Genomic DNA, 14172 nt, shown 5'->3' with positions numbered 1-14172 from the left:
GGCATTGGAAGCATTAATGTCTGAGTCGGCAGCCATTTGAAGATTCGAACATGAAGTAATTTACCAACGGCGCCTACTCCACAAAAAATAATAATAATAATAAATGGAGGTTTAAAAACCACACATGTGGAATTCTTTAGTGATTAGGTTTTCATGATTTTTATTTTACACACCAAACTTACAAAAATTAAACTTTCTAATAGGGTGTCTAAAAATGAGGGCCCTCTCATCCTTGGGAATAACAAAGTGGGTGGTAGGAAAGTTGCTCTTGGGTTCAAATCCCCGCCCTGCAATGCCAAGCAGTGTGGAGCTGATCAAGTATCCACCAAATTGCACCCCAGAAACAACAGACAACTTAACAATACAGTGCTCAAATCGAGGCAACACAACAGATGCCATTGTACCTCCTTTCAATAACTTGAATTCATTAAATGCCAAGAAAAATCCACCGACATCTGCTCAACAGGCGCTTTAACCCAACAAGATATCTCAGCGTTGCCAGGGTTTAATACTGATAAATAATTGCACAGACGTCTTGAAAACATCTTTAAACTCCAGTGCCACATGATGGCCTATCATATATAAAGTGTTTCACGTGTATATTTGTGTTCAAGGGAATAAAACATTCCTTAACACTCAAAGCCACTCGCCGTCTGGTTTATCGGATATAATAAAAAGGTCTAAACTGGTAAAAAAAAAAAAAAAAAAAAAACTGGCTGGGTGCAATCATTTAATGTTTTTTTAAACTGGCTCGGCTCCTGCATCTTGTGATGATAACATGTCATCATTGGCTGGCTCTAGGAGAGCGTCAGCTCTCTTTTGCCGAAAACAGTTTTTAGAGACTCTTTTAAGTCCAGCGGAACTCCCCACTAACACACCCACATGTTTAAGTAAGAAATTCCCTCTCAGTGGACAGGAAAACCTCTCTTTATCACACAGGGGTAGGGACCTACGCATATCTGCCATTCACAATTTTCTTACAATCGCAATAGCAGCAAAGACAACGTTAGTTCGCGAACTGAACCAGGCTGATAAAATAAATTCGCGAACTCCGTCCTTGGAGCAGTTCGCAGCGGAGGAGAGAATCGCCACATCCCTGAAGCAGGGGTCTCCCGCAGCTTCACTTACCATCGGGTGTTGTCGTAATAGTGCTCCAGCACCGAGTAGCCGAAAAAGGATCCGTTGGGTCCCTGGAAGATCACGGGTGATTCCAGATCGATGTTGTACGAAGAAACCCATCCAAGGCACAAAGCGGCCAGCATCACTTCCAGGATGCCCCCGAGCGCTCCGCTCGCCGACCCGGACATTCTGTACCCCTAGCACCGCAGACGCAGCTGAAAGTTTAAAAACTTAATTCAGACCACTTAAGCACCCAAAATAAGTGTGCACTCGAGGAGTGGGAGGCGACGAACAACAAAATAAGACAAGAGAAAGTCCCAAAATGCAGCCGATGGGGTGTGCGTGAGGATGTGTAGCCTCTGCAGGAGTGGGAGGTGTGTCCGAGCTCAGTCGTTGCTTCTCACTGGAGTAGTGAGCAGAGCACAGAGTTTTCTCCTTTCCCCGCTTACTTTTAGAAAGCCTCACTTCAGTCTGCAGTGGTCCGGGTTGCGGATGGGAGGTCTCTCGCTCCAGAGATACCCACCCTGTTGGCCTCCTTCAGCCCGAAAGCGTTGGCGCCCTCTGCTGCTCGCCGGCGAGACTGAGGGAGAGAGACTGAGGCTAGGCGTGACCACTTGCTTGGCAGCAGACCCCGTATTAACATCTAGCAAATATATAGAGATTCCAACATATAAAGACTTCACTTTGTAGGTAGCACTGTAGAAGTAAACAAGACATAACACTTACATGTGCACGTTGCTGGAGATGTCCTAGCAATGTGTTTTAAATAGTGTTAATAGGAACATTTTGAGGCACAGTGCCAAGAAACTAATACTAAAACTCAATGTTTACCGACTCCCAGGCCAGTACTGATGCACTTGTTTTGGTATGTTGTAATGGTATTCAGAGTTTTTCCTGTGAAATAAATAAATGCATACGTAGTTCCCACATGCCAGCGAGAACTATTGCTTCCGACTGGCATGAGGAAACTACATATGTATGTATGTATTTATTTATTTTATATAGCGCGGGCATTACCCAACGGCGCTAGAGCGCTTTACAGGAAAAATATTTAGTTTCTTGAAATTTACAGATGGTTTTAAATAGACAATACAGATATATGCAATTACACAGGTTAAAAGTACGAAAAGCTGTAAAAGGGGAATTTGGCACAGCGCAACAAAAACAATGTTTCGACAGGTGTAATTTGGGTGTTGCTCGATAGCTGGAAATTAGCTAACACTGTCGGACACTCCAGTGCAATGAATGGGCCAGAAGAGGTGCGAGAGATGTGTTTTACATAGCTGTCAAGGTTTCAGATTGCTATGTGTGCCATTTTCATAATTTCAGTGTAATTATGAGTGATATTTCAAAGACTATGAGTGACACTGTCTCGCAAGTGAAATCAAGCGATGAAGACGAGGAAACCATAAAAATATCATAAAATATGGAGCATCCTATACCTCCCGTACACCAGTGCCCCCTTGTGGCCATTGAGAAACAACACTGGGCGCTTACCTAGCAAAGTGAAAAACGGAAACAAGGTTTTACCGCACTTCAAGACACGGTTCTTTTGCGTGACAAACTCAGGCATTGCGACAATGCAGGAAACTGACCGGATATGCGTTATTCTAACACGAGATGCGTGCATTTTTGGCAGGGCTGGTTTTAAAACCTCGCCCTAACCAAGCACTGGGGTCTCGACAGTTTCGCATTATTGGGGATACAGGTCTGATTTTGATAAAGATTGACACCAAGCATCTTCTATTTTCAGTACACTGGATGCGTTAGCAAAAACTATGCATCAGGAGTTTCTTGTAAGATTGGTGTCAATGGTGTTTATCCCACTAAATTCATTTTTAAATGCCTTTTTCAGGACAACTTTTTGTGTCAATTGTTTTTGGGCATTTTCCGGATTCATATATTTAAAACCTCTCCTTAATATACATTTCAGGGGCATTTTCCTCAAAGAAAGGTGCAGTGTGATAATTCTTGGTGGGTCTGTGGTGATTGGCAGTTATGTCACTTTTTTGAAGTGTGTTTTATATTATCCTTAGGAAATATTTTCTGCCACTGTTCAATCGTAATTTAAGTTGGTATCAAAGGCATGTGGTTTTCCTAGTTTGCATGAGGCTGTGATTTGGCCTCAGTGACACACCACTGATTTTCAAAGATGATCAAAACACTTCCTCTCTGTTTCTTTATCTTTTAATATGGTCCTGCGTGCATCCACCTGATACAGCTTCATTGCACATGATCAATACAGGTCTGTGCGGATTTACGAGAGCCCACTTCATTCATGGACATACTTTGTAGATTGGTGGCTCAACCGAGAATTCAGTTCAGGATGTTTTGTCTTCATACTGTCGCTCTAGTAGAAGCTCTCTCTTTCCAAAAGAACTACAGACCTTGAAAAGAAAAGTGAAATGTTCGGGGTATTCTAAATTCTGAGTATCGTCTTGAAAATGTAGCTGCTTTAAAAGCATTCTGATGTAAACTTTAACTAACATCCACAGTGAAACAAAAATTTCTATGACAAAGGATGAATCGTTTTCTACATTTTATGTTTTGTGTTTAAGTATGTAGTGTTTGATTTGCAGACAAATGGCAGTTACCAAAATCTGTCCATTAGGGATATTATGACTCACTTGTGTGGTGACTGCATACAGCAAATGATAAGTTAAAAGTGTCAATTTAACCTTTGTAAAGTGTAATCAGATGCACCGTCTCCTCCATCCCAAGCTGCAATCTTAGGAACTATCTAGCGGTTTGATTTTTGACATTTGTGTTGAAATCTGTGGACTGTGCAGCTGATGGTGGAATCTGTGCCAAGTGTTGCAGTTCCATAATTATGTGGAGAGCACCGCAGCAGTTTTATATGTTTTTGCTAATTGTCACTCCTTGCCACACAAGCAGAACTTGATGGTGAAACTGAACTGGATGGTACCAAAGTGATTGTCACATTGCACTTCAAGTCAGTGTATCATCAGATTGAGTTGACTAAAAAGTCTTGACACACCACCAAAGTTATTAAACCTACTACGCCAAGATGCATTGGTGTTATAAATACATATGCACATCTTGTTTTGGAACATCAAGGGGGTGGTAGCATTTCAAGATGACATCCTGCTGGTTTCTGATTCTGTTGAAACGTATAATCAAATTATACAAGGTATTAAGTATTCTTCATGAGAGAGCCATGCCGTTATTTTTGAATATGTAGAAGTTTCTAGCCAATGAAGTGAAGCTTAAAGGTCACAAGATTTCAGAGAAAAGGTATTTTTCTAAGGAAGGATTTGGAGAAGCCCATTGATATATATCAGATTATGCCTCATTTAGGGACATGTGAATTTTATTCGTGTTTTGTGGAATTTGTTTTAAGGTTGGCATTCCCACTTAGTACTTCTCTAAAGAAAGGTGTGAATTAAATTAGGTCTTGCGAACAGGATGAACCACATGAAAGCATAAAATACAATATTGTCAAGGCTTCTCTCTAGAGTCCTTTTTTGATTCCACATAGAGCACAGTCACCATGGATGCTAGTACATTTGGATTAGGAGCTATACTTACCCAGGTCAGAAATGGTACGTAGATTATGGTTGCTTTCAGCTCTGAGGCTTAGACTCAGACAGAAGCTAGATATTCCACTAGAGAGAGGAAGGCATTACTTGTGCATGGAGGATAGCACTGCACGTCAAGTATTTGGGGCAAATCTTTTACTTTTAGAACTAATTACAAAACTCTGACTTCACTACTCAACAGTAATGTAATCATGGGTTTTTGTACAGTTGCATCTCAGGCGCAAAAATTGGTCCACTGGAAGATTCTCTTTGAGAGAACATGGGTGTAAACATTCAAATCAAAGAAGATTATTTCTGTCAGTAGTTTGATCAGGATTTTATCAAAGTTTTAGGAGTGTAATTTTACAGTGCAGTATATTCAAGATAGCCTTGATGTGAAAACTGGTTGCATTTCCAGGTTGTCATTACAAGATATCCAAGAAAGAATGTCCCTTGAAGATAGTGTCGTGGCTTCTGTACAAAATGCTGTGTTGTACGGTTGTCCATGAATCATGTCATTATTGAATATCCCTGGTTAAAGGTTTCTAAGGATGAAGAGATGCTGAAAAGCTATAAGATTTTATACTTTCAGGATAGCAGAGGGAAACTTTTTTTTAACCCAGAACTTAGAGTGACGTGGAAGATGAAAGAAGAGATTTATTTACAAGGAGCAAGGAGACATAGGGGGTCATTACAACATTGGTGGTAAAAGCTGCTTACCCCCGTGCAGAAGACCGCCAATACACCGCCGCCGCAGCGGTATTCCGCCACAGCTATTATGACACACATCTTGGAATCCGCCGAAATTCAGACACCCACACAACACCGCCACACCAAAGGTCAGTGATAAACTGGCGGAAACAAATCCTCCACCTCCACGGCAACAGAAACACGCCCATGCTATTACGATCCACGAATCCACGCGGCGGTCTTTCAACCGCGGTATTCCATTGGCGGTACACACCGCCACGCTCAAAATACACACACATCTCCAAAACACCGCCACATTGGACAATTACAAATACACACACCTGATACACATACAAACACCACTCCCACACACCCAATACAATATAAAACAAACACCCACATCACCCACAAACCCCTACGACCAAAAAATCACGAAAGAAGGCCAGAGAGAGAGCACAGAATAGACAAACCCATCACACAGAGGCACATAACACCATCATCCACACAACACCCACGCACAAAACACCACACACCACTACACTCACCACACTCATCACCACATACACCACCCCACACATCACCCACACCACCCCATGTCACGCCAAAGACACCCCCGCTTCTCCGAGGAGGAGCTCAGGGTCATGGTGGAGGAAATCATCTGGGTAGAGCCACAGCTATTTGGCTCACAGGTACAGCACACATCAATAGCCAGGAAGATGGAGTTATGGCGCAGAATAGTGGACAGGGTCAACGCCGTGGGACAGCACCCAAGAAATAGGGAGAGCATCAGGAAGAGATGGAACGACCTACGGGGGAAGGTGCATTTAACGGTCTCCAGGCACAACATCGTGGTACAGCAGACTGGCGGCTGACCCCCACCTCCTCCCCCACAACTAACAACATGGGAGGAGCAAGTCTTGACCATCTTGCATCCTGAGGGCCTCGGAGGAGTCGGTGGAGGATGGGACACTGGTAAGTCAAATCTTAACTATCATATCCCCCACCCTACCTGCATGCTATCACACCCCCCCCACCCTCACCCCCTCCCCTATCACTCCAAACCCTCACTAATCTACCCATAACACAAACCACCCATCCCAACACCAAGCCCTGATTGACACAACTAAGCATGGACACCCCTCACTAAAGCATGCCCACTGCACATACCCAGAACACCCCCCAACCATCATCACACAAACCCACACACTGGAATGCTTGCACTGGGGTACACAAACACCCACCCATTGCACACCATTACACACACACATGCAATAATCATGCTCTTATGCCCCTGCAGGAACCCGAAGGACCGTCACCACACCAGAGGGTCCAGACAACACCACTCCACCCCCAGAAGAGGCCCACAGTGACAATAGCAGCTCTGCCCTACTGGAGCCTGATGGCCAGCCCGGACCATCGTGGGCCTCGGGACAGTCGGTTCCCCTTGCACAGGCACAGCCCAACACCGACCTTCCACCCTCTGGTAAAACCAGCACAGCACCCACCCAGCGGGCCCAAACCTCCCTACCCAGGACAGGTCAATCAGCGGTGTGTCCACCACTACAGGGAACCCAGGCTAACCCGCCACCCCAACAACAACAGGGACCTGGGGGCAGTGGTAGTGGGCACACGGTCCAGGGGACGGAGGCCCAGGAACACAGGGGAACTGGGAGGGCTGCTGTGCGACAGGGGCCGGACAGGCCAAGGGAACCCACTCTCCACGAGGCCCTATCCTCCATCATGGGAGCATACCACCACTCCCAGGAGACGATGGCGACGGTCCTGGACAAGTTGCAGGAGACCCTGCGCCTGCAGGACGAACTGTATTTGGGGTTCAGGGAGGAGCTCAGAACCATCAGCTCCACCCTGGGCACCATTGTAGGGGTGCTGAAGGACATACAGCAGACCTTGAGGGACACCGTGGCACTCCAAGGGGCCCCTTACCCTAGCCAGGACGATGAAATGCCCACCACCTCCGCCGGCGGTACTGGACAGGACGCCCCGCCACAGGACCAACACACCAGCACCCCACCCCCTGCAGACGGACAACCACCACGCAAGCGGTCCCTGAGATCCAGGAACAGGACAGAGCAAGATGGCAAGACCTCCGCCAGGAAATGAGACCACCCTGATTGTCCTCCCACTGTCCCACTTTGTTACCCTGTCCATACTTAAACTGCACCAGCTCCACTTCCTATGCCCAGATGGGCAGTGCACCTGTGAGACTAAGAGACTGGACTCTGCCATGGACATTCGTCCGCCATCACCCATTCTCATTTTACAAACCCCTCACATTTCAGAGCACTTCAATAAACACCCTTGAAACACAAAACAATCTGGAGTCAGTCTGTGATTTAGTAAATATGTATTATCAATGACAGTGTCATAATGGGTTTACCATTGTAAGGCTAACATACCTATGTCACACATCACAAGCCCTTGAAGGATGCAAGCAGTTGACACGTAGGTAACCACACCTGTGAAACCGTAATGGAAGGGTACAACTCAATTACCAAATAGTGATTTAAATCGAGAAACAGGATAGAGGTAGACGTGGGAAAGTTAATGTGATGCTAAAAATGAAAATGTTCTCACCTGTGTCTCACTGGAAATATTGCTGTATGACTGACTCCCTGTTGTCGTTGTCTTCTTCCTCAGCTTCATCCTCATCACTGTCCACAGGCTCCACAGACTCCACAGCTGCTACAACACAGTCATCTGGATCATCCTCCTGCAGAAAAGGCACCTGGCGTTGCAAAGCCAAATTATGGAGCATGGAGCAGGCGATGATAATGTTGCACACCTTCTTCGGTGAGTAGAATAGGGATCCACCTGCCATTTGGAGGCACCTGAACCTGGCCTTCAGGAGGCCGAAGGTGCGTTCGATCACCCTCCTAGTCCGCCCATGGGCCTCATTGTACCGTTCCTCTGCCCTGGTCCTGGGATTCCTCACTGGGGTCAATAGCCAGGAAAGGTTGGGGTAACCAGAGTCCCCCAATAGCCATACACGGTGCCTGTGGAGTTGACCCATCATATCAGGGATGCTGCTATTCCGCAGGATGTAGGCTTCATGCACTGAGCCAGGGAACATAGCATTTACCTGCGAGATGTACTGGTCTGCCAAACAGACCATCTGGACATTCATCGAATGATAACTCTTCCTGTTCCTGTACACCTGTTCACTCCTGTGGGGGGGGACCAGAGCTACATGGGTCCCATCAATGGCACCTATGACGTTGGGGATATGTCCAAGGGCATAGAAGTCACCTTTCACTGTAGGCAAATCCTCCACCTCAGGGAAAATGATGTATCTCCTTACGTGTTTCAGCAGGGCAGACAACACTCTGGACAACACGTTGGAAAACATAGGCTGGGACATCCCTGATGCCATGGCCACAGTTGTCTGAAAAGACCCACTTGCAAGGAAATGTAGCACTGACAGCACCTGCACGTCAGGGGGGATTCCAGTCGGATGGCGGATTAGTGACATCAGGTCTGGCTCCAACTGGGTACATAGTTCCTGGATTGTGGCACGGTCAAACAGGTAGGTGACGATGACATGTCTCTCTTCCATTGTCAACAGGTCCACCAGCGGTCGGTACACCAGAGGATTCCGCCATCTTCTCATATGTCCCAGCTGATGGTGCCTACGAAGGACAACAGCGAAGAACCAGTCATTATTCCTCCAGGTATGTACCCACAGTTACACACAAGACTACACCACTCACAAAACCCTTCCTGTATGTATGTTGAGTGTAGGCCTAGCTATGTGTGACGCAGTAGTAAATGAAGCCATGTGGGCCCCTGAAATGGCGGCTGCCTGACCTCTAAACTGGGACAATGGGATTGTGGGGTAACTGCGCTGGCGTTGCACACCGTCGCGGTAGGCGGTCGTAGACCGCGGCGCAATGCTGCATTGGTTAACATTGGACCCTATGGGTCCCAAGAGCCAATGAACAGGTGCGCCGGCGGTGATGATGCGCACCGCCGCGGACGTCACCGCTGCGGATGTCACCGCCATTTTCTATCTGTTCAATCACTAGATACCTGACCTTCGACAGGAGAGGACCTACACTGCAAGTGCTGCTGTGACCTTGGTCTGGAAGCGACAATGGCTGCTGCGTCTGGGCAAAGGGCCCCTGCCTTCACTGCACAGGAGTTGGAGAAACTGGTAGACGGGGTCCTCCCCCAGTACACGCTACTCTACAGTCCTCCAGACCAACAGGTTAGTACACAGGGAGCACGTTGTATGGGCTAGGCCTGGGTGGAGAGGGCTGGTTGGAAGAGGGAAGGGGGCAGAGTTCATAGAACAACAATGCATGGGAATGAATGGGCCACATGGCCAGAGTAGGGAGGGGGCCACTCACAACGACGGTGCAGTTGGTAATGACTGTTCCTCTTCCCTTGTGCATGTCATGTAGGTCAGCGCCCACCAGAAGAGGGACATTTGGCGTGCCATCGCCAAGGAGGTCCGGACCCTGGGGGCCCACCAGAGACGGGGCACCCACTGCCATAAGAGATGGGAGGACATTCGCCGCTGCAGCAAGAAGACGGCAGAGGCTCAGCTGGGGATGGCCTCCCAACGTGGGAGGGGTGCCTGTCGCACCATGACCCGCCTGATGTTCCGGATCCTGGCGGTGGCCTACCCGGAGTTGGATGGGCGCTTGAGGGCATCACAGCAGACACAAGGGGGTGAGTACAACCTCATTCTGCTGACTTTGCGTGCAGTGGAGGTGTCTGGGTGGGGGAGGTGGGCTGTGGGTGTCCCTAGGCCAGGGCGAGTTGGGTAGGCAAGGCCCCTCCGTAATGTAGGCCATGTGGCACTCTACCCCACCTCAGCAGAGTGCCAAGTCGAGGTACAGTTGTCCCTGTAGCATACATGTGCGCAGATGTCCACCACTGCCATGTAGGCCATATCCCAGAAATTGCATGTGCAGAGGGCAGGAGCACAGCGTAATGCAGGGGGCTGCTGCGTCTGTCTTGTCCGCCAACGGTAGCGGTAATCCATGCACTAAAACTCTCTTTCTTCTGTCTCCCCCCCTTTTTCTGCTCTCCCTGTCCTTTTGTACATCAGCATCAACAGGCGGAGGTACAGTGGCACCGGAGCACGAGAGAGTGGCATCCCACATGGCCATGGAGGGCCACACCACGGACTCTGAATGCACCAGTGGGACGGAGGGCGAGGGGAGCTTCACGTCGGCCACCGGATCACCAAGCAGCGACACGGACTCGTTCGCCGATGGGGGCTCCCTTGTGCACCGCCCTCCCAGCAGCCCCTCAGCGTTCGCCCCGTGCCCGCTCACCCAGGAGGGTGGGCATCACCTTCGCCCCAGGCACCTCAGGCCCTGCCCCAGTCACCCCTGCTGCCCTCAGTGAGGAGGCCATTGACCTTTTGGGGAGGGCCCGACTGCCACAGCCCAGCTGGGCAATGATGGAACGTCATGCCACACACCAATGCCCAGTGTAGAGAATGTCATGCCACACACCAATGTCCGTATCAGAACCGCCATGTCAAAGCACCGCTGAACAGGGCAAAGACCGACATGGCAAAGCACAGCTGAACAGGGCAAAGACCGCCATGTCAAAGCACCGCTGAACAGGGCAAAGACCGCCATGGCAAAGCACTGCTGAACAGTCTGAAACCGCCATGGCAAAGCACCGCTGAACAGTCCGGAACCGCCATGGCAAAGCACCGCTGAACAGGGCAAAGACCGCCATGGCAAAGCAACGCTGAACAGTCCGGAATCGCCATGGCAAAGCACCGCTGAACAGGGCAAAGACCGCCATGGCAAAGCACCGCTGAACAGGGCAAGCACCGGGTAGGAATGAATGGGCTGCCACATCAGGCATCCTTATCCCATGTGCAGCTGGGACAGTGACAGGACAGGAACTTTCACGGGGAGACTCATCCAGTCTGGGCACCAGTCCCACCAAGTACCAGTAGAGTCCTGCATCTACTTGAGAGACTGTGGCTTTGCACTCTCCAGGATGGTAGAGTGGGCAACCCACCCACTGTAGAGACTTGAGAGACTGTGGCTTTGCACTCCCCAGGATGGCACAGTGGGCAACCCACCCACTGTAGAGACTTGAGAGACTGTGGCTTTGCACTCCCCAGGATGGGACAGTGGACAACCCACCCACTGTAGAGACTTGAGAGACTGTGGCTTTGCACTCCCCAGGATGGCACAGTGGGCAACCCACCCACTGTAGAGACTTGAGAGACTGTGGCTTTGCACTCCTCAGGATACATCAATGGGCATGGAGCCCCGTCGTGGATCTGGCTTTGCAGTCATCCGGCTGAGGTGCCCCCCCATTCCTTTCCCCCTGAGGTGCCTGTAGTATTTCTATCTGATGCCAGTGTTCTCTCCGATTGTGGTCAGGTATCCTTTGTGGGCCTCGCCCATGCATTTTTGGACTGTTGGTGTACGGACATTGTTATTTCCATATCTGCACTACTTCTCGTATTGTATATAATTATGACTGATTTTCTAATATATATCTGTATATTTTTTAACGACATGTATATTGGCACATTACAATGTTTGACCGAATTTCGCATTGTCTTTTCATTCTTCCGGGGGGATTGTGGGTTGTTACTGTGATTTTTGTGAATGCATTGGTGTGTATGTTGTAATATGCGAGGGTGGGGGTGTTTGGTGGGTGTCCCCCTAACTTTGGCCTCCCCCCACCCCGTGTCGTAGGTGCAGTACTCACCGTTGTCTTCGGCACCTATGTAGCTGTTGGTCGTAGAGGAGCAGAAACACAAGGGCAGGGAGTATTTGGAGTTCCGGCTCCATGGAGTCCTTGTTCCTCGTGGGATGTGTTCAGGTGAGCGTTTTCCCATAGCAAAAGCTGTTTCCGCCGTGTTTTTATCCACAGAGAATAAGCCCCGGAATCCGCCCCGGAAAAGGTGGCAGATTGGCGGGTTTTAATACTGTGGGCGGTACATTGTCTTCCACCTGTCTGTTGGCGGTGACCACCGCGCTGCTTGTTTGCACCGCCGTGGTGGGCGGTGTGTTTAAGTGGCTGTCTTTGTTGGTGGTTCCCGCCAGGGTCATAATTCCCTTTTTTTGTCCGCCGGCCTGTTTCCGGTATCTCCGCTGCTTTAGCACCGTCCGCCAGGGTTGTAATGACCCCCATAGTAAAGAAGGATGGTTGTTTTATTCCACCTACCTCCATTCTGTCTCAAATTATACTGTTGCACGATTCTGGTCATAGAATAGAGGTGGGTACTAAAAGAAGGCTGAGAGTTTGGTATTGGTTGCCTTTTATGGATGACCAAGTTTCAACTTTTCTGAGAGCTTGCAAACAGTGTTCAAATTCTGACAAGGTTCTGACAAAGTTTACCTCTGAGGTTATTTCTCATGATTTCCCTACTGCATAATAGAAAAGGCTTGCCATGCATCTCTTGGAGCCTTGCAAGGGTTGGCCTTCTAGTAGCATTTATGATATCACCATTGTCGCGTAGGTTCTCATTGTCCTAATGAGACTACTGGATTTGGGTGGCAGAATCACCTGGATTGTAGGGTACTGAGTACAAATCCACACCATGTGACACCCATCGGCCTAATTCGGGTTTTTCTGGCCAACTAGCGGTGCCTCCTCTCTATCCCAAAGCAGGGATGATTGTGGCAGCGGGGCACATGACAGAGAGGACTCCTCAGTGGAATCAAGGTCGATCAGATCTCATCACTTTCTCTCAGTTACATTAGTCTCACACAGGTAAAGACATAAAGAAGCAGAGTATAGTACCATAAGGTTTATTAAAGTAACTGCATCTTAGATAAAATGGCATGTATTACAGTAATTAGGATGATAAAACACACTAAAAGCAAAATTGTGACAAGCAGAGTGAAACACAAAACTGTCCCACCATACTTTCACTGGGAATGATGTGGTTGTTCAGGTTTCACCCTTGGGAAGACATCATCCCCCATATGTGAGCAAGGAAGCCTGTTGTCTAGAAAGACACCATTCCCTTTAGGCCAGGGATTCAGCAGTCTAGATGAGCAACTGTATCGAAGACATTCAGCAATCGGCATGCAGTTGTGGTCATCTGGCTGGCATCTCCCTCTAAGGTATATGGGACAGATAGGTGTTTTTATAATAAAACAATGGATGTTCTAGGAAAAATGTCCCCACGTAAGGATGTGTATGTTTCTGTGAATGTTAGAGACACAGCGTACCACTTTTGTCAGCAACCCTATCTGACTGCAGCCTTGAGGAAAGCACAAAGTCAAATGCTAAGAACGTGATGCTTTCCTAGGTGAAAGAACAATTAGATAGAGAAAATAAAACAATACAATTAATATGTGGCTAATACTAGAAAAATTAAAATAAATCGATGCTGAATAAAATGTAATGGGGCTAAAATGCACAACGGCCTAATTTGCTAAAATAGCTATGCAACACCGTCTCCTTGCCGGTTCAAAGGTGGTTCAAAGCCTAAAATAAAATAAAAGCTACTAAAATCTATTCATAAAAGCAAAAATGTCAATAATGACAAGTTAAAAGACACTTGAGTATAAGGTAAAAAAGGGCAATTTATGCATCAGTAGTGGTGCCAACAGACCCGATTCAAAAGTCAGGGTCATTTTTAAAATCGCCAATTATATCTGGGAAAATCGAAGCCAGGAAATGTTCCACTTCGGCAGGTGGTAAAATATCCAAATCGGTGCCAAGGAAAACCATAGAGCACTCGGTTTTCCAAAGCCTAAGCTCCAGCTTAGGCAGCAGCATTCCGTGGTGTTCCCAATTTTGAGTTAAGAGCTGCATTATCTCCGAAGGCAACTCATAGACTACTTCCCGTACCGTAGCAAACGCA

General features: G+C 48.0%; 1 protein-coding gene across 1 annotated transcript in view; it reads right to left on the bottom strand.

The window, feature by feature from the left end:
- The window catches only part of ITGA9 (integrin subunit alpha 9), an 818222-nt gene extending 816630 nt beyond the window's left edge, over positions 1 to 1592 (bottom strand). Inside the window, exon 1 of the mRNA XM_069215150.1 lies at positions 1129 to 1592. Within this exon, the coding sequence (XP_069071251.1) occupies positions 1129 to 1307 (179 nt within the window). The 5' untranslated portion in view covers positions 1308 to 1592. The remainder of the gene's footprint in view (positions 1 to 1128) is intronic.
- Between the last annotated feature and the right edge of the window lie 12580 nt (positions 1593 to 14172).

This window comes from Pleurodeles waltl, chromosome 2_1, assembly GCF_031143425.1.
Source record: "Pleurodeles waltl isolate 20211129_DDA chromosome 2_1, aPleWal1.hap1.20221129, whole genome shotgun sequence".
NCBI lineage: Eukaryota > Metazoa > Chordata > Amphibia > Caudata > Salamandridae > Pleurodeles > Pleurodeles waltl.
Note: the sequence above shows the minus strand (reverse complement) of the source record. Positions and strands in the feature narration are given on the sequence as shown.